We start from the raw sequence: 21,126 nt of genomic DNA on the forward strand, positions 1-21,126 counted from the left end.
AATTTGGGGGCTTGGGAAACAGTGAGAAGGTGGTGAGGGTAAAAGACCACACACTGGGGCTGGGCGCTGTGGCTCACGCCTGTAATCCCAGCACTTTTGGAGGCCGAGGCAGGAGATACCTGAGGTCAGGAGTTCAAGACCAGCCTGACCAACATGGAGAAACCCTGTCTCTACTAAAAATACAAAAATTAGCAAGACATGGTGGCTCATGCCTGTAATCCCAGCTACTCGGGAGGCTGACACAGGAGAATTGCTTGAACCCGGGAGGCAGAGGTTGCAGTGATATGAGATCGTGCCATTGCACTCCAGTGTGAGCTACAAGAGTGAAACTCCGTCTCAAAAAAAAAAGACTACACATTGGGTACAGTGTACACTGCTTGAGTGATGGGTGTACCAGAATCTCAGAAGTCACCATTTAAGAACTTTTCCACGTAACCGAACACTGCCTGTTCCCCAAAAACCTATTGAAATAATAAATAAATAAATAAAACAAAAAGTTATGGTTCCAATCATCAGAACATAGTATAGTAAAATTAATATAACAAAAATTAAAAGATGGATAACCACATGAAAATTAAAATTCCGCACATGTAAAGCAAGAGAGAAATCTATAGACAATAAGAGGATGCCTTGTAATCAATGAACTTTATAATGATGTAGTTATATTTTCATGAGTTTTTACTAAATCTATTTAAAGAAAATTTTATCAGTTTAAGTGTCTATATTAGAAAAAGAAAAGAAATATAGAACTATAAATGTCTCAAATAGGGAAAATATAATTAATAAAATTAAGCAGAAATAAGCAAAATGACAGTAGTTGATTCTTTGGGAAATTTAGTCAAAGTCATAATCATTAGATTAGTTAGACAAAGAGTAAAATGTAAATAGGATCAGGAGAAGAGGTACGGTAACATGCAAGAAAACTGAAATATTTGAGAGAATGTTATTTTTAGTTAGATGATGTTAATTAATAGCTCAGGTCAAAATCAGAAGTAATTAAAGTATATGCATGTTGAGGGGGGAGGGGAATTGCCAGAGTGGATGCAGCTAGGAGTAGAAATTATAGCTAGAACGAAGCTTCTCAAATTAATTTTAGAAAGAAGTAAGGTATAAATAAATCAAATTTAAAAAACTATTAGAACCCATAGAGTCAAAATAAATTAGCAAAGAAAAGGACGCCTAGCCCTGATGGGATTTAATTTGGAGAATTTTTTCAAAAGTTCAGAGAACAATTGCCTAGTTACTAATTAGTTCTACCTTCAAAATGTAGAAAGGTATGTTTTTAAGTTTCTGATTCATTTTACAAGCATAAATGATTTTGTTTTGACAATTTGATAAAAACAATAACTTTAAAAGAATTTATGGGCTGGGGTCATTAATTGACAATACGATATTATATTGCAGTAATTATTTACTGTGAGCAAGTTAATTATCCTCAAATGCATGAGCAGCATCATAAAAGAAAAGCTATTAAAACAGAAGAGGAAATTTAGGACTCATCTTCAGTTCCTCTTTCCTTCACTTCTGTATCCTATTCATGAAAAAATCTTGACTGCTTCAACAAGTACATTAAGAATCTGTGGGCTTCTCAACTTCGCCACTGCTCCTTTCCTAGTAAAAGTCACCATCATCTCCTCCCAAGTTACTGCAGTCATTTCCTGTTGTCACTTTTCACCTCACGATGTAACGTTTTACCTCAACTCCTAACAACCTATTTTCAATATGTAGCCAGAGTGATCATTGTAATGTCCTTTCCTTGGTTAAAACTCTCTAGTGGCTTCTCATCTAACTTAGAATAAAAATCCAGACTCTTCCTATGTCTTCCAGGCACGTAATTTGGCCACTGCCTAGCTCTCCAACTTCACCACATGCCCCTTTCCTTAGGCTTTCCTTGGTCTAGGAAACATACAAGACCAGTGTATGTTCCCCATTAAGCTAGTGTCCTCCTTACAGCTCCTCTACTTGCTGATTTCTCTGTCTGAAACATTCTTCCCTCAGTTCTTTAGGCAAATGTCACTGTCCTGGGGAGGCTTTCTCTGATCCCATAATCTTAAATCGCTTCCCTTCCATGTACTCATTTTCCGTCCAACACACCTCATTCTTTAGTTTCTTCATGTACTTAACTAAAATTACCTTATTTGTTTATTGGCTTTTACCCTAGTGTGTAAGGCCTTTGTACACTGCTGTATCCATAGTACCTATGACAAGTTGAGATGCTTAGTGAATATTTGTTAAATGATTGCATGATGTGTAATAATAGGCAGGATAAGCAATATAATAGTGGGTGAAAAATAGAAAAATTGGCAGTAGAACTGAACAGTCCTTCCACTCCCTTATAGAAATTTAGCATGTAGGAAGGGAACGGGAGAAAGATGGTCACAGGAAATAGTAATATAAAGATAACAGTGGTCTTAGGAGTCTTCGGTTTTAATTCTGACTCAGCCATCTAACTTGGAGAAAGTTACCTAATCCAACCTTTAGTTTTCTTCATATGTGAAATCAGGATAGCAATATCTCCTAGATGTTGGATGTACATACTTGTGCATTTCTGTAGGTAAGGTTCTGCTGTCTTCTCTCCCTTGTCCCCCTCTCTTTGGCATAGACATTTTAATGATAAGTATTTTATGTCAGGCCCAAGATTTCAAAAGTGGTTCAAATTCCAATGTCAATTTAGATGTGTAAAATACCTCACGCAGTGAAAGGCACATAGAAAGTGAACAGTAGATGTTAGTTTCTTTCACTCATAGTTGTAGTCTTTAGGCTGGCTAATTCTATATTTAACTTCAAATCTTCCTCAGGATTCTCAGAACCATATATTCTTGCTATTAAAATACATTCCTGCTTTTTCTTAAACCGTAAACTCCTAAGAGTATTTTCTCTATGACATTTATCATAATGATTTATTCATAGCTGGTGTTCTATAAATGTTTGTTTAAAATTTAGCATGCGTTTGTTAAGTGCCTATTATGTGCAGTGCGTGGAGTTAAACACAGAGAACAAAGTAAAGGAAGTGGAAAGACATATTCTAGCTATATGGTAGGAAAATTTTGCTCACTTTTGAAGAGATGAAGGTATATTTAATAAGATAGATTAGAATTTATAAAAATAAAAAGACATTGGCGCCCTGAAATATATAAAATGAATATGGAAAGGAAAGGAAAAAAGAAAAAATAAGTTACCAAGACATCCAATAGAATCTTACTATGCAAAGTAGATGAAGATTTGATAGAAATATGTATGGTCATAACAGGATTCTGCTTGATAGATAGTTGGGGAGGAGAAACAGTTCACACATGAAGAAGTAGTGATAGAAAACCTGTATGAAGAACATATAGTGTTTCTAGCAATTAAAGAAACCTAGCTCAGACATCTCCAAAGTACATTTATTCAGTAAAAAATTTACTCAAGAAATATCATGTGGTGCAAAAAAGCATGAGTACAAAAAGCATGTAGAGCAAAAGCAGTAAAAACAAAACAGGTTCTAAACCCAGCTTTTCTACTTCCAGGGCAGCTTTTTTTTTTTTTTTTTTTTTTTAAGTAGTAGACTCTTTTATTTTTAGACTCTAAAGCTTCAACTTTTAGGTTGAGTAGAAGGTATAGAGATTTCCCTTATATATCTGTCCCCGCATACTCACAGCCTCCCATACCATCAAAATCCCATGCCAGAGTGATAATATTAGTTACAATTGATGAACCTATGTTGACCCATCATTATCACCCAAAGTCCATTAGGGTTCACTCTTGGTGCTGTACATTCAGTGCATTTTGACAAATGTATAATGACATGTATCCACCATTATAGCATCATGCAGAGTAGTTTCACTGCCATAAAAATACACTCTGTGCCTACTCATTCCTCCCTCCCCCTAGCCCCTGGCAACCACTGATCTTTTTACTGTCTCCATAGTTGTGCCTTTTCCAGAATATCATATAGTTGGAATCATGTAGCCTTTTCAGATTGGCTTTTTTCTCTTAGCAATATACGTTTAAGGTTCCTCATATCTTTTCATGGCTTGATAGCTAATTTCTTCTTAGATCTGAATAATATTCTTTTGTCTGGATATCCCACAGTTTATCCATTCACCTATCGAAGGAAATCTTGGTTATTTCCAAGTTTTAGCAAATAAAGCTGTTAAAAACATTTACCAAGCCAGCTTTTTGTTCCTTGCCCGGCATTTAACTTCTCTGAGACTCAGTTTCCTCATCTGTAAAATTGAGCTGTTATTTTCTAAGGATTCTGAGGTTTGAAATTATGTAATTATCTAGATAAAAGTCATGAAATCTTATGTGAATAATTGTGAATAACTCAAGTATGCCTGTATTGCTGGTGACATTAAAGGTTGATAAAGCCTTTCTGGTAGAAAGCAGTTCGGTCCTATATAACAAAAAGTATAATCTACCTGTGCTTACTCTTTGATCAGATCATTCTATTTTGGGTGTTAGACTTCACATATCTCCAAATGGAGGTGAGAAAAGATTTTTTTAAAGAAAAGTTTTTATAGCAGGGTAATTTATAAAAGCCAAATAGACACAACTGTGGGAACAATTCTAATGCCCAGTAACGGAGAAATACAAAGTAAATTACATGAGGGCAGGGACCATGACTATTCTGACCAGTGTGTACCTAGCACCTTACTCACTGTGGTGTTCTAAATATTTGTTGTATTAAAAAGACTGAATAAGCGAATTTAAGGATAAGAGAAGAGTTTTTACTGAATACGCAAAGATCATAGGGGATGGCATCCTATTCCTCTCTTTGTTGCTTTGCATCTCTCATTGCCACACTCAGCTGTGCCAGTTGTTACCTGCTGGACTCCATACTCTCCTCCTTTACTGATGCCAGTGCAGTGCTTAAACATAGGCACTACACTGATATAGCAGCCATGACAGGTAAACTTCTCACTCGGGAAAGAAAATTAACATCATTGTAAAGGAGCTAATGCAAGAGTGACTGTACATCCCAATTTTGCAGAGACAGTCATGGCTCATGCCTGATGTCTCAGTGCAAATCTCGCTAGCATCTCATTTCATTCTCAAAGGTATCCCAGTTTGGACAGTAGGTCACCATTTAGCTGAGGATCTGACTTTCTGTTTACTTAAGTGCTGTAAGTACTATAGTTGGGAAACATTTTCTTGTTGTGTCAATTCAGTTTACTTAAACATTTACTTAACACTCAGTAGATATAAGGAAATCTTAAATCTGCTGTGAAATACAAAGAAAAATAAGACAAGGCCACTGCCACTGAAGAATTTCACGTTAAGTAATGTTTTTTCAACTCTCCAGCTTACCTTGATAACTCAGAGCCTAATCAGAGCTAGAAGTGCTCCTAGACCCAAGCTTCTGCCCTGACCCCATTCACTTAGAGAACGTCTATCTGGCTCGCATCTGACTACAAGTCCCTCTCTGCTGTGGGACTCAATGAAATGTTAGCATACAAGAACCTGTGCCCCTACCACACCCCACTCAGGGTATCTGGAATAATGGAATTCCTTGCCCAGACATGTTTGAGCCTGCTTTCAGGGCCCATCTGGACCTCTTCCTTGAACACATGCACACAAGGCCCTTTACAGTGCCAGATAAGCTAGGGCTGGGAGAGGGGGCAGATGGCAGGCTAGTGGCAAGAGCTACACAGTAAGCTCCCTGCAATCTTACATGTTCTGAAATTCAAGAATTCTAATTTTGTACCTGGACTTCCAGGTAATTTCGAATGTGTATTCTTCAAAGTAGGAGAATAGAACAGATTTTAAGTAGTAGTGTATTAGCTTGACTTACTGCTTTTAGGTGTTTAGAGACATGGTATCTGGGCCTCCATTTTCATTCTTTCCATGGACCCCACAAATATTAGAGGCAGGCTGTTTAGAGTAAAACTTAAAATCCTTAGCATGACCTGTGAGGTCCTACATAATCTGCTCCTGCCCTCCACCCTGCTCCACTCGGCTGTACCTGCTTCTTCACTGTTCCAAAAACACCCCAGGCACACTCCCATCTCCCTTGTACTCACAGCTCCCTCTTGGAATGGTTTTTCCCTAGGTTGCCACATGGTCTCTTTCCTCATGTCCTTCAGGTCTGTCCCCCTCTTGACCCCCAAAGTCATTATCCTATCAGTGAGGCCTTGCCTGGATAGTCTTTCTAAGATTTTACCAGTCCCTCAAACACTGTCTCCTTTACTGCCTTATTTACTTCCCTTAAGACACATCAGTATCAGAAAGCCAGAAGTCGTAAAAAACTGAATTAGCTTTTTCCCCTAAATGTCTTTCTTTTAAAACTCCAAAATATTAAGACCATTTATCCTTAAAAATTATTTTGGTTCTTATATCTTAAAATTATCCATATACCCACTTTGAAGAGTTAAATAGTTAGTTCTAAGGCTAGTTACTTAAATCAGCAGCCAGTCCGTCGACCCTGCCATCAGTTTCAGGGGTAACTATTTCCAATTCTATTGGACGATTCTTTTAGTATTTCCCATTGTGTCTAAATAACATGCTTATGTTGCTACGTTCTAACTTCAATTTTGGGCCTTAATTATTTTCCACCTTACAGGATGAGATGTAAGCCCTCTCTTTCCAGTGTCACACCCTGTGCATGTGCACACACATGCAGCTCTCCCCTTCTCAGTATGATGAAGTTGTACTTTTTGGTTTCATCAAGATTTGGTATTTTAAACTGTAAGCACTAGTCATAGCTGAGCCCCATAGTACACTGTGATTACTTTTCCTTCCTTTGCAATGTTTTATTTTTCCTGGAGTTAAAAATTGTCATGATTTTGATTTGTTTACTTTTCTAAGTATATTAGTCCATTCTCATGCTGCTAATGAAACATACCTGAGACTAGGTAATTTATGAAGGAAAGAGGTTTAATTGACTTACAGTTCCATATGGCTGGGGATGGCCTCACAATCGTGGTGGAAGGCGAATGAGGAGAAAAGTCATGTCTTACATGGCGGCAGTCAAGAGAGCATATGCAGGGGGAACTGCCCTTTATAAAACCATCAGATCTCATGAGACTTAATCACTATCATGAGAACAGCACGGGAAACACCTGCCTCCATGATTCAGTTACCTCCCATGACATGTGGGAATTATGGGAACTGCAATTCAAGATGAGATTTGGGTGGAGACATATCCAAACCATATCACTAGGTTATTATCATCAATTTTACCCAAGACTGTATCAGTTATATATATCTTTTTTCAGTATATTCAGTCATCTATGTTCTGCAGTTTTTCTTGAAAAAAATCTCTCATAGAGCCTTTTTAAATCTGAATGATTCTCCGGTCTGCTAGAGTTTAACTGAAACCATAGATGTATCTCTAAGATTTTTTTACCCTCAAAACAGCATTAGGGCAGTTGTTACAGATTATTAATACTATTGTTGTTGTTTTTAAAATAATACTGTTTGACCAAATCATGAAAACAACTGTTCACTGTAGATTTTTCAGTGGTTCTCTTTTATGTGTTATAATCAAGATACCTTTTATTAAAAAAATACAGAATGCATTCTTTGTTTTACATGGAGCATATTAGGGATTACTGAAACAATCTGAATACATTGATGTATATATATAGTATTTTTTTATTTTATTATTTCTTTATAGGCTCTCAAAATTAGAGAGATGTGTAATTGTCCACCACTGTCTAATCCAGACCCTCGATTACTATTCAAACTCAGCATGAAGCATTTTCTTGAAGAATTAGAGAAAGAAGACCTAAATATCACGAAGAAACAGAAAATGGATACTCTTCCTATTCAAAAACAGGAGCAAATACCATTAACATACATAGTTGAGAAAAGAACTGGCAGTTGAATTAAAATTTATGAGACACAAGATATATGAAGAATGTTGCAGTCCTTATCATTTTATGTTACTTTTTAAAAAATGATGTTTGAAGTGAAAAAAAAAAGGATATTCAGGGTCAAATCATGTACATTACAGATATTATCTAAATTCTTCTAGAATTTATTTTTCATGAAATATTGATGTATTTTAATCTATGTTAAAATATCTTCAATGAGGAAAATGTCACAGAATAAATTTATATTACACATTTTACTCTGTCTTCTACTTGCTTTTGATTTAGAAGGCAGACCCCTAGTGGATGAGAAATGAGCCCATACAGTAGTTTTTATTGTAGAGAATGTTTCAACTGAGCCTAAACTGGATTTCTAAGTCTGGGTCGTTATGATGAAGTGGGAAACAGTCTGAAGGTATCTGTTTGCAGGAAATAGTTTGCATTGGGGTGGGATTATGTGGAAAACGGGGCCTCAGGATAGAGAATTTCCGTGTCTTCACCTGTGGATGACTGGAGAAAAATGCTACTGGCAGAAGCCATTTTCATAGGGAGGCAAAAGAAGTACAGTTTGTGGTTCAGATGACAAAGCAAGAAACAGAATTGGGGGAGAGGGCATTTCCACAGAGACACAGCGTGTTCCTGGTGCACTGAAGTCTTAACAGAAGGTTATGTCATTTGGTTGCTCCATGAGATTACCATTTGGGAATCTCGCGTTCCCAGAGAAGAAAAAGAGGCAAAGGCAAGGCACTGTCCCTCAAAAGAGGCTGAGGCAAGGCACTGTCCCCAAGTTGACCTTCCCGAGCAGCAGATATCAACAAGACGGCTGGAGGAAAACAACAAGAGAAGCAGCACAAGACACACCCCCAGTGGTGCCCAGAAATTGCTGCATTATATAAATGTGGAAATACGAGTTATTTAATATTTGTATTCCCAAACTAGTGAAGTCTAGTGATGCTTAGGTTATATTTCTAAGAAGGGCATTTTTCTTGAAATACATTATATTAATTAAATATTTTCTTAGAGAATTAAAGAGGAAAGGGACTACTTTGTATTGTGAATCTACTATGAATTGGGCCCTGTATTTATCTTTATTCCATAACCCTACTAGGTTTTATTAGTCTCACTTTACAATGACAAATAGGCTTCAAGAAGTTACATAATATATCCAATGTCTCTCATCTAGATAGAACAAAGCTGAGTCTATCTGACTACAAATCTGTCCATTTTTTTACAACTCTCGGATATCTAAGACTAAGCTATCAAGACAAGGAACAAAGTATTCTCAGTTGTTCATTAGCTTCCCCACATATGGCTTCAATATAAGTAAAAATCTCGTCATTATGAAATCAGGGACCACTTGTGTTTTCTGTAGGTTGATTTTATATGTTCTTCTCTCAGACCCTTCTATCAAAATTGACATGAAAAGCGTAGATGAGGCAGTGTAGGAGAGTAGAACCTCTCCCCCTGCCTGTGAAAGCCTGTGAAATCTCATTTGGGATGTGTCCTGACATTATTAAATCTTCTTAGACAAAATATCTAGTTGTTAAGAAGACAAGTTCAGAGGATGTTTATGTTTCTCAGGGATTATTATACATTACTTGTAAGGAATTTCCTGATCTGCACACGAGACAACATTGGTCGTGAAGAGGTTCACATTAACTATTCTCCATATAATCATTTTTTACACTCCTTGTGATTGGAGTATTGTAAAAGGCACTCCATAAGATATAAAGACACTTGGAGAATGTCACCTAAAGGTAAACAGTAAAACACAGCATTAGATTTTCCTGCAGATTTCCTAGGAAAATAATGTAGCAAAGGCCTACTTTTTCTTCCATTCCCATTGTCACTTCTAATTGTGTTGTTCATACTTGCTAGAAACATATATAAGTTGACACCATGTCAGAAAGAGCAGAGATAATATCTTTATAGTATATGAAAAAGATTTTTTTTTAACCAGTGGAATTAAATGTAAAAGAAATGTTACAGTTCAGCTCAATGCTTTAGAAGAAATTAAATAGCAGTTGAAATACAAGATGTATATATATACTTTAAATTTTATATGGAAATAAGCTGTATTTTCTACACTTAGTTGCAGAACTACTTTGTTCCTGTCAATACTTTTCATGTGCCTATAGGATTTAGATGATAGGCTGGTTAACTTAGTTGTTAGGAGCATGATGCTAATAAATCCAAGGCACAAACTCAACCTGATCTTTTCTATAATTCAGATCGGGTGAGACTATCCTCTAAAACTAAAGGACAGTGTGTATATTTACTGCTATATACTTATAATGCTTTGCACATTATAGGCATTCAATTAACATTGACACTGTACAATAATTATCTGTTCAAAGGATTGAAAAAAAAGAGAAAAAATCATACTCTGTAAAATCTGCTTCTGTAGTTGTGGAACCCTGGACAAGTCATGCAAACTCTCTAACCCTCATTTCTTAATTGTAAAATGGGGACAAAAAAAATCCTCCTAGGTTGACCAATGACCAAGTGAAATGATATACTTAAAGCATTTAACACAAAGTCTAGAGCTGCAAATGTAATAAAAATTGTTACCATATACTGAATGCATACTTTGTACTATTAGTCTATTTTCACACTGCTATAAAGACATACCCGAGACTGGGTAATTTATAAAGAAAAGGGATTTAATTGACTTACAGTTCCACATGGCTGGGGAGGCTTCAGGAATCTCACAATCATGGCAGAAGGGTAAGAGGCACGTCTCACGTGGTGGCAGGCAAGAGAGAGTGAGTAAGAGCAGGGAAAACTGCCCCATAAAACCATCAGATATGGTGAGAAGTCACTCACTATCAGGAGAACAGCATGGAGGAAACTGCCCCCATGATTCAATCACTTACCTTTCTTGACACATGGGGATTACAATTTGAAATGAGATTTGGGTGGGGACACAGAGTCAAACCATATCATCTATGTGTGGTGCTAAGCATTTTTCAAGCACTGTTGAACCCCACAGCGACCCTATTTATGGTAGGCATTCTATTCTACTATGCCCTATTATAGATCACGGAACTGAAGTTTAGAGGGGTAATGGAAGTTACTCAAGGTTACATGGTGTATTCCTTAAGGTTTTTTTACTTGTAAGAACAGAGGAACCAACACAAACCCAACCAAGAAAATTCGTTGCCTCAAACTGACAGAAAAGCCCAGAAGTATGCTGCTTCAGGCACAGTTTAATCCAGGGGATCATGATATTATCAGAGCAAGGGCTCTTTTTTCTTTGCAATCTTTCTCACCTGTTCCCTGGTGATATCCAGATGGCTGCCAGTAGCTCCCAGGGTTGCATGCTTTCACATCCAGCTGGATGTGTGACTGACTCACACCACAGCTATTGAAACAAAGCCTATAACACTCTAACTGCACCCTTGAAGCAATCGCCATGGCAGGGGATGGCATTATCTTGATTGGCTTGGACCTATCAGGATCCAACATTCAAGCTGAGGATGGGTACGAGTCAACACCACCCAAACAGAATGGCTACTGCATGTTAGGAGAGATGCAACCACGGGGCTTACGAAGTAAGTGGCAGAACTAGAATTAAAACCTAATGTTTATCCTTTCAGCAGGCAAAGAAACAAGATGATTCCTTGACAATTTTATCTGAAATGACATTTAATCTGATAAAAAAGTAGCTTAAATTTTATATTGATATGATAGCAAGTTTTCATTAGCATATTTGCTTTACCGTTTACAAGGTTTTTTTGTTTTGTTTTGTCTTGTTTTGTACTGAATTATATCCTCAAAACCAGCCTATGAGATTGGAAGGACAAATGGCATCATTTACTCGTAGGGGAGAAAACTAAAGCTTGGAGAATTAGGCAAGTGGTCCAAGTATGCATTCAAGTAAATGGCTGAACTGGGATCGGAACTAAAGAATTCACTGATTTGTAATCCAGTGTTCTTTCAGCTATACTGCAGTCTTTGGAAAGGGAGCTGTTACCTCCACTTACCTGGAGACTGAAGCTCAAAAATATTAGTCAATGTGTGTCCAGCAGTACTCACCTCTCAATGGCAGAACTGGTTCAAACCCTCCCATCTTCTGACTCCAAAGTCCGTCCTCTTCCTCCATGTACTGCCACTTACATGAACAAATCTCATATAGGAAGTGAGGATGAAAAATGTCCATTTCCCTTCACCCTTCACTTGTGAACAGCAGGGCCAACACCTTTTCCCTTATTTAAAAGCACCCATTTTAATAGTCTATGACAGATGGTAAAAATATCCATTTTAAGCATATGTATACATGTGAGGGATGAAATTTCTGTTAATCACCTCATAACATGTTTTTGTGAGAGCCAGAGAATTCTTAATCTGTAGTGAGATGAGATAAATCTCCCACTTCATCACTGGGAAGAAAACTCTGTCAGTGTTCTACCCATGTACACTTTGCCCCCTAACTTCCATCAGAAAAGTTAGGCCAGTGGCTCGCTCCCAGCCTCTGAATCACCCAGGCCTCCTTTTACATTACCTGGCTCTGTGTGCAAGGGGTTTTACACCACTAAGTTCTGTCTTGAAGGGTTAGTGTGTCTAGACTCATGCCCAGGTGTTCTCACCACACTGGCTGTTTAGGAGACTGCAGAGCATGGGGCATAAGTCACAGTGCAGCTCTGTTTCCAGGTCTTAGGATGTCTCTGATATCATCAAAGACCAAGCAGGACCTTTGATCATCATGTGATCTCTGGTGTAACCAAAGTTCCAGCCAAAAGAAAAAAAAAATTGTTGTTTTAATTAGTTTGAGTACCTAATTATGTGAGAGAAAATATAAAATTTTTAGTTAAGCTCTTTGAAATATTAAGCATAGGTGACAGGTTCCTAATACCATCTTCATAGACCACAAGAGGCCCGGGACCTTGTCCTGGGCAGCATTGGTCTAAAATCAGATTTGTTTTTTTCTTCCTTCAGAATATTAAAGTTAACGTGTTAATTTTGACCAATATATTAAAGTATAATCATATTTTCATAGGTTAGAAATGGTGGATGTTCTACTTAAGGATTCTGTTATTCTATACTTAAGGTTGTATTTTTTTAAGTAACTATTGCTTTTGCACAGAAATACTGAGTTTAGTTTTTTCCAAATTATTCCTTTCTGATGTTATGGTAGCCTTGAAAGTATTAAGGGGAACATCACTAGTCTCATTTATTTATTTGGGAAAATAGGATAGTAATATTTGCCCTGCCCAATTCCCAGAATTATTATGGGTTTAAATATAGTAACGTGTATATGCTTTACTGAACATCCCAAGTGCTGCATTGTGCTGATTCTTGTTAATATATTCTAACATGTCTTCATCTGGGCTGTGAGATTATTAGTTAAGAGAGGTCACTTCCAAAAGTTTAGCTCTGATCTGCTACAACTCAGAAGTGATGATGATGTCTTCCTACCTGAGTGTGAGAAGAAAGGAAACTTTTATTGGTGGCACGTTTTGTTTTAGTCTGATTCGTGTGTGTGTGTGTGTGTGTGTGTGTGTGTGTGTGTGTAATTAACCTAATTCAGCCAGGCACAGTGGCTCATTCCTGTAATCCCAACACTTTGGGAGGCTGAGGCAGGCGTATCACTTGAGGTCAGGAGTTTCAGACCAGCCTGGCCAACATGGTGAAACCTTGTCTCTACTAAAAATACAAAAATTAGCCAGATGTGGTTGTGGTGGTGGGTGCCTGTAATTCCAGTTACTCGGGAGGCTGAGACAGGAGTATCGCTTGAGCCCAGGAGGCAGAGGTTACAGTGAGCCGAGATCGTGCCACTGCACTCCAGCCTGAGTGACAGAGCAAGACTCAGTCTCAATACTACTACTAATAATAATTAATCTAATTCTATTAATCCATTACGGCTCTTGTCTGGGGAGTGCTCCTGATTTCCATCAATTTCTACATTCTAATGTTTAAATCTGGAGAAATAAGGCCAGTCTTTTCCTGGAATCTCCAATCCATTCGCCAGATGATGGGCTGGGAAAATGGGAATTAGTATTTGTTGAGCCCTATTAAGGCAAGATTCTTCTCCTTTTAATCTTCACAGCAACCCTGTGAGGCATGTTTTATTCTCCTAATTTACAGATAAGAAAATGAGGGTTCACAGGACTGTGTAACTTTACCGAGGTCACACAGTAATCCAGGAGTTCAGCTAGGTCTGTGAGACTCAAAGGCTTTCACTGTCTTTAATATGCTTCCCTTCACACACAAGAAATGAAAACAATTGGTAGGGCAACAATTATTTGGGATCTTTGCTTTGTTTGAATGCCTAGAGCATTTCTCCTGATCCATAGTCCCTGAAACTTCCCATGGTCTCATCTCTCAACACCAGCTCCCTTTGCAATGAGCCAATCAGCTAACTAAAAGGTATTCATGAAAAAGGCCCAGCAGCCTCAGGAACATACAGTTGACCCTTGGCAACACAGGGGTTAGGGTACTTTTTGGACCCTAATAGGTACCCAAAGTCACATGGGCCACCAGCTTTGACCTGAGCTTATCACAATGAACCAACTCCTTCTCTCAGGGGAACTATTAGGTTGGTGCAAAAGTAATTGCTTTTTTTTTTTTTCATTACTTTTAAATGGCAAATTTTAAAAGGCAATTACTTTTGCACAAACCTATAGTTTAGGAAACCACTGAAGATTCAAGGTCAGAAGATCTGAGTTCACATCCTGCCTTCCTTACCAGCTGTGAGATCCAGCAAGTAACTAAGCCTCTCGAAAGCTCAGTTTATCCTCACCTGTATGTTGTGGCCATGCAAAGAGCTCTATTACTGCACCTATCCCATTGTGCTGCAAGCTGGCTATTGGCCTGAAAGCTCCTTGAGGGCAGGAGCTCTGGCATCCTCATCTTTTTCATCCACACTCCACAGGAATGCTTGATGCTTTATTGGTGATTCCTAGGCTCTGGATTGGGAATGACCCTAATAGCCACCATGAAGTAGAAGTTTGACTCGGAAATCAAAGTCCAGGCATAAAGTGATATTTACGTGCATGTGACAGCTTGTCCGGGAAGAGAAGTTTATTGAACAGCCAGAACAGATTGCAGAGTTAATGCTCAACAGCTTCATCCAGAACACAGAAATCTGTTGGAGTTGAAATGTGAAGGAAACGCAGGCTAGGAAGACACACCAGTCTTGGGAAGTGTGCTTGGCGGTGCTCAGACTTTCTCTGCAGAGCGTTCTTGGGTCAGACTGTTCTGGAGATGGGGTCATTAGGGCTTGGTAAGATCAAGTCCCTAACAATAAGAGCAGTAACAAGAGCAATAATAATGGCTAGCATTCATTATTGAGACCTCTTACAAACCAAGCTCTGAAAGCACTTGACATGCAGTAGCTTGCTTGACTCCCACAACAATTCTATGAGGCAGATAAAATTGTCCCATGTTATTTATGAATGAGGAAATTGAGCCCAGAGAGTCTGAGTGACTTGACTCAGACCTCCCAGGTAAGACTTACCTTGGCCTTGCAAGCTCTTGGGTCTCAGATGAAATGCTATTTGGAAGCATTAAGCATTGGGAGGTTGGCTCTGGCTGGTTGGATGGTTTGTAAAGCATGACAATACAGTGTGGTGCGGGGAAATGTCGTTTAAATTACTTTGTTTTCCTGGGACCACTTCCTCTCTTAACAAATCTTCGATAACACCTGCCCATAGAGCACCCTGAGAAGGCAGTGGGTTTATGCCTTTAGGGGCCTGGCACATGGTGAGTGGCCACTGCTGGCTGCTCCTCTTTCCCTCTCGCTTTGTGGTGTATGCTCCACCTACTTCCACACGTGATTTATAAAGGAAAATTTTGGAGCCAAAGCCTGAGAGCAGATTCACTTCTTTCCAGGACTCCATTTATTTCAGAGATTCTTTTGTAAGGCAGAGAACTTCAAGAGACAAGTGTAAGAAGGGGTTTTCATCGGTCTTTTGTTTTCTACTCAAGATAGCTTTAAGTAATAACCAGCCATTACCCACCTTGGATTTTCTGTCCTCTACTGGTGAGGTCTCTTTCTTTGAACTATTTCAAATGTCCCAGCAGAGCTGGGGAGGCCCCCTCCCCACATCCCCACTGACCTAAGAAGAACAGATAGAGCACCCATGGTCAAGCTCAGGGGCCACAATTGGTCACTGACTCACTTGAAGGGAAACGCTTCTCCCTCTTTTACCCATGATGTTGAAAAGAGGTTGATTCAGGCTGTTTCTAAGCAAGACTTATGAAAAGTGCCAATGACAAAAATAAAACAAAATAAAAACTATGAAGTTATATCAGGACCAAATATACCAAGGACAAGGGGAGGCCACATCTCAGATGAAATAGTGAAGACAGATGAGGAAGAACTATTTTACTCCTATTCAGGACTGAGGCTAACAGTCACACCTCCATAGGGTACATTCCCTAGAGTAACATGTGAGTAGCACTCCATGGGATTAGGCAATAAGATAGCCCTACCTAGGGTGTCTTTTTCTTCCAAGGAGCATGACTATCAAGGTAGGGCATAATTGAAGGTGAACAGAAGTCCTAAGTGGGAAAAGAGATGATCAGAGGGACCCTGGTTACTTTTTATGAAAGTTTATCATAATAGTAGGCAATAGTAATAGTTAACATTTATGAAGCAGAAGGTGTTGGGAACTCTACTAAACACTTTGCATATATTATCCAATTTTGCACTCACTATAATGCTGTTGTTGCCCAGCTGTATTAGTCTGTTCTTGAATTGCTAAAATAAATACCTGAGACTAATTTCTAAAGAAAACAGATTTAATTGGCTCATGGTTCTGCAGGCTGTACAGGAAGCATGGTGGCATCAGCTTCTGGGAAGGCCTCAGGGAACTTAAAATCATGGCAGAAGTGCAAAGGGGAGCAAAGCACCTCAGATGGCGGGAGCAGGAGGGGTGGGGAGGTGCTACACACTTTTAAAACAACCAGATCTTGTGATCACTCACTCACTCACTATCACGAGAACAGCACAGAGGGGATAGTGCTAAACCACTCATCAGAACCTGCCCCATGATCCAATCACCTCTCACTGGGCCCCACCTCCAAAAAGGGGATTGGGGATTACATACAATTCGACATGAGATTTGGATGGGGACACAGATCCAAACCATATCACCAGCCAACAGCCACTTTTCCTCTTCTTTTTCTGCAAACCTTCATTTTGTTTAGGTGGCAGTATTCCCTGCCCGAGACATCATGAATGTCTAAGTCAATTATGTAATGCTATTCACCTAAGCCAGGGCCAGGTCTGGGAACAGGTGTGTAACTAGATCTGATGAAAAAGAAAGAGAACAAAGTCAAGTACTTTCCAAGGATAGTGAATATTTTCCTCCCTGAGAAGAGAGAGGCCACAGAAAAGTCTGTTTTGCTTGTTTGTTTTTACCTATGTCTTTTATCCCTGCCTTCCAAGTGTTGTGTCAAGATATCATGGCCCAGGAAATCCTGGGGATACCAACATAGGACCTCAGAACTCCAGTGGCACTGGGTTGCTGGGACAATGCTGGCACTGTCTGCCTCAAAACTTTTTGTGAAGTGAGATATTAAGTGTCTTTATTATTTATGCCACCATTTATTGGGTATTCTCTTACTTGCACCTAAAAGTATTCCTACTGATAAAATAGTATTGGTTCCATTTTATAACTGAGAAAACCAAGACTTAAAAAAATTAAATCCCTTCCCCTCTGTCACACAGCTCGTAAGTGGGAAGGCCTAATAAGCTTTTGCTGCTACGATTCTGCCTGGATCCAAGTCTACAGTCCAGGGGAATTACATTCCAGGGGCAGTAGGTTCGCTCAATCAAATAAGAAGAGCTCTTGACACTGGGCAGCCGAGTAGGGAGCTCTCAGTCATAGGAGATGCTCAAGCAAAGATAAGACAGCTATTCATGAAGGTCGCTGGAAGGAGAGCCAGGCTTTAAGTAGACAGGAGTCAGGAAGACGGACTGCGTGCAAGATGCAAATATATGATAAACATGTTCTGGAATAGAACCGCATGGGCCCAAACAATAGGCAAAAAAGAAACTGCAGTCTTCGCTAACCAGGTTTCCAGTTTGGTGATGAGACAGTGCTTCAGACATCTGTGCTCCAGGAATGGGTTTGACAGTGCTGCTCCTGGACCATTGAGGGTGATGGCATGGTGAAGGATAAGGATCAGGCCTGGATCTGCATGAAAAGTCCCAGCTCTGGCTAGGTGCGGTGGCTCATGCCTATAATTTCAGCACTTTGGGAGGCCAAGGCGGGCGGATCACTTGAGGTTAGGAGTTCAAGACCAGCCTGGGAAACATGGCAAAACCCCATCTCTACTAAAACTGCAAAAATTAGCTGGGTGTGGTGCTGCACACCTGTAATCCCACCTGCTTGGGAGGCTGAGGCACAAGAATCGCTTGAACCTGTGAGGCAGAGGTTGCAGTGAGCCGAGACTGCACCACTGCACTCCAACCTGGGTGACAGAGTGAGACTCCATCTCAAAAATAAATAAATAAATAAAATTAAAAATAAAAATAAATAAATAAATAAAGAGAAAGTCCCAGCTTTGCTGTTTCGTAGCTGCCAACCTCAAATTCCCTCTTTGTCAAATGGGAAGAATGGCCTCAGTGTACTTCCTGGGGCTGCTGTGAAGAGTAAATGAGATGATTGTACACTTCTACAAACGTTTATTGAAGGCCTACTATATGCCTAGCCTTATATCAAGTCCTGATGTCTGTGGAAGCTGAAAGAATTTCACAAATTTAAAATATTAAGTATTATTATTTATTTTTAAAAGTTCTCTAAGTCCTCCCTTCCTCCTACCTCACCAAGGAACTCCATCCATCTATTTTGAAATAAATTGAGCTCTTACCCAGGAAAATAGAAGAAATGGCTCTGGCAGAGAGAGTTTCCAGCAAGACAAATCCCCAATGGCTTCTCCCTGCCACCGCTCAATAATGGTGTTTGCTATAAATCAGAGAGCTTCTTTATCAAGTGCCTTGTAAGCGCTTGGGACTGATTTAGCCCTAGAGTGAGATTAATCACAAATTGCTGCTTTAGAAAGAGTGATGGGTGTGAATTAGAAGGTTCAGTGGAGATCATTCTGATTCACCCCGATTGCTATAGATAGCTGGAGTTTACAGAACTAAGGCCCTAAGTTTTTTAACATTACTCAGTTTGAGAAAAATTACTACATCTAAGAAAAGATTTCTTTTCCCCTAATAATGTCGTAGTGGGATAGGGAAGGAACTAATGTTTTTTTTTTTTAAAGCACCTACTGTTGGTGCCAGACTCTATGCTTACATCATGTTTTTTAATCCCTATAACAACTGCATGAGATAGGTCTGGTTATCCTCATTTTTCAGATAACAAAAGTGAGACCTACATCAGTGAAAGACTTATACAATGTTATGCAATGCCCAAATGGCTGAGATGAGAATAAAATGCAGGTCTGTGTGATTCCAAAGCCTTACCATGGAGCCTCTTGGATCACTGATGGCAGATTCCTGGCAGCAGAGCTCAACATAGATACCAAAAATAAATGAAAGTGGCTTGCTGTGACTGCTGGCCAGCAATGATGCCTGAGACAGTCCCTTAGGACCCAGCTTTAATGACCCTGTCCTGTGATAACCTTCTCTAACATCTCACTTTTCTTTTCATAAGACGGAGGATGAATGAATGAAAGAAGGTCTGCCAGGAAGAATGTTTCTGCTTCCTCTCTGCTCATATACAGTGTAGCGGCCATGGAGGGGGTACCACTCAGATCACTCTTCAAGTGAGTCCTCTGTGGCATGCATGACTGACAAATGCTCCACTTGTCACACCTTCAGGCCCATGGTAACTGAATATAGCAGGGGCACTAGAGCTGGGCTGTTCCTGCTGCACATGAGATGGTGTCATGGATGACTATTGCATGAGGACTCCCTGTTGACCTGGCCAAAACTTTCTTAGAACTGCACTGTAGTCACAGCTCTTCCTACTTCCTCCTCCTTCTTTCCCACTCTCCTTTCTCGCACTTCAGACCCACATCATGGTCTGAAGGCTCTCTCTGCCTCCTCCTGATCCTCTCCTTTGTCATGCACCAGAGCTTCTCCAATACATCTCATGCACAGCTAATCCCATCTTGGTGTCTACTTCCTGAAGAATGCTAATGCAAAGACACAGTGACTCTGTTTTTCAACCCACACGTCTCTCACCTGGGAAACAGATCAATTCTATGATATCATCATGCAATGGAATACTATAGGGCAGTCAAAATGGACGAATTAGAGATATAGGCATCAACATGCATACATCTCAAAAACATAATGTTGAGCAAAAATAAAAATGTTGCAGAGTGATACATACAGTATGTAACATTTATACATAGTTTTAAAACTTGTGAAACAATGTCATATATAATTTGTAGATGAGTACATATGTGACAAAAGCATAAAAACACACTAAGGGCCGGGTGCGGTGGCTCACGCCTGTAATCCCAGCACTTTGGGAGGCCAAGGTGGGTGGATCACGAGGTTAAGAGATTGAGACCATCCTGGCCAACATGGTGAAACCCTGTCTCTACTAAAAATCAGCTGAATGTGGTGGCACATGCCTGCAGTACCAGCTACTTGGGAGGCTAAGGCAGAAGAATCACTTGAACCCGGGAGGCAGAGGTTGCAGTGAGCTGAGATCACGCCATTGCACTCCAGCCTGAGCACAGAGAGAGACTCCATCTCAAAACAAACAAACAAAGAAACAAAAGAACCAAAAACATGCTAATGAAAGATAAACCCAAATTCGGGAGAGAGGTTACCACTGGGGAGAAAAAGAAAAATGCAAACAGGTTTTGTATTTTACGCTGCGTGGTTGGTACACAGTTGTTCATTATACCTATGCTTTTTATATGCCTGAAGTATTTCATAATAAAAAATTAAAACATATTAAATCATGCCCAACAAATTGTTTCTAGTGAAAAATAATAAAATAATTTGAAATTGGCAATGTTTTGGGAAATTTCGGATATATGTTGTCACATGCCAGCAGTTGAGTCTTAGTCTATTGTGGCTTTTACTGCACCGAGTAGCAATTATTTATTTTTATGTTTGTTTCTATTCTTTTTCTCTCCCCAACCCTCACTGGACCACAAGCTCTAAGAAAGAAGACTCTCATCTCCTCATTTCTTAATCCCCAGTGGCTATGACAGTAGCAAGGGAGCAATATGTGTTTATTATGTTTTTAATAATCAGGAGAAGAGAAAACGGGGACTGGGGAGAGAGATGGCAGGTAGTGCAGACGGCAAAGCCTAAGTAATTATTTTTTCAATATAATCAAAAAAGCAGACGTTCTGCTTTTGTTTGAGCGCTGCTACATATGGGCAATAGGTCTGCAGTGGGGCAGCTGGG

At 39.4% G+C, this 21,126-nt stretch overlaps 1 protein-coding gene across 24 annotated transcripts in view; it reads left to right on the forward strand.

The window, feature by feature from the left end:
- OMA1 (OMA1 zinc metallopeptidase) overlaps positions 1-21,126 on the forward strand; it is a 263,442-nt gene that overhangs the window by 60,756 nt on the left and 181,560 nt on the right. For 20 of the 24 annotated variants that reach the window (XM_063600906.1, XM_063600909.1, XM_063600940.1 and 17 more), the window contains one exon: positions 7,598-8,053. The exons of 3 other annotated variants lie outside the window; for them this stretch is intronic. In XM_063600906.1, coding sequence (XP_063456976.1) covers positions 7,598-7,807 — 210 coding nt within the window. In that variant the 3' untranslated portion in view covers positions 7,808-8,053. Of the gene's footprint in view, positions 1-7,597; positions 8,054-19,405; positions 20,678-21,126 lie in introns of those variants that run through there. One more of the 24 variants, XM_063600911.1, reaches the window with a different exon arrangement.

The sequence above is a fragment of the Pan paniscus genome, chromosome 1, assembly GCF_029289425.2.
Source record: "Pan paniscus chromosome 1, NHGRI_mPanPan1-v2.0_pri, whole genome shotgun sequence".
NCBI lineage: Eukaryota > Metazoa > Chordata > Mammalia > Primates > Hominidae > Pan > Pan paniscus.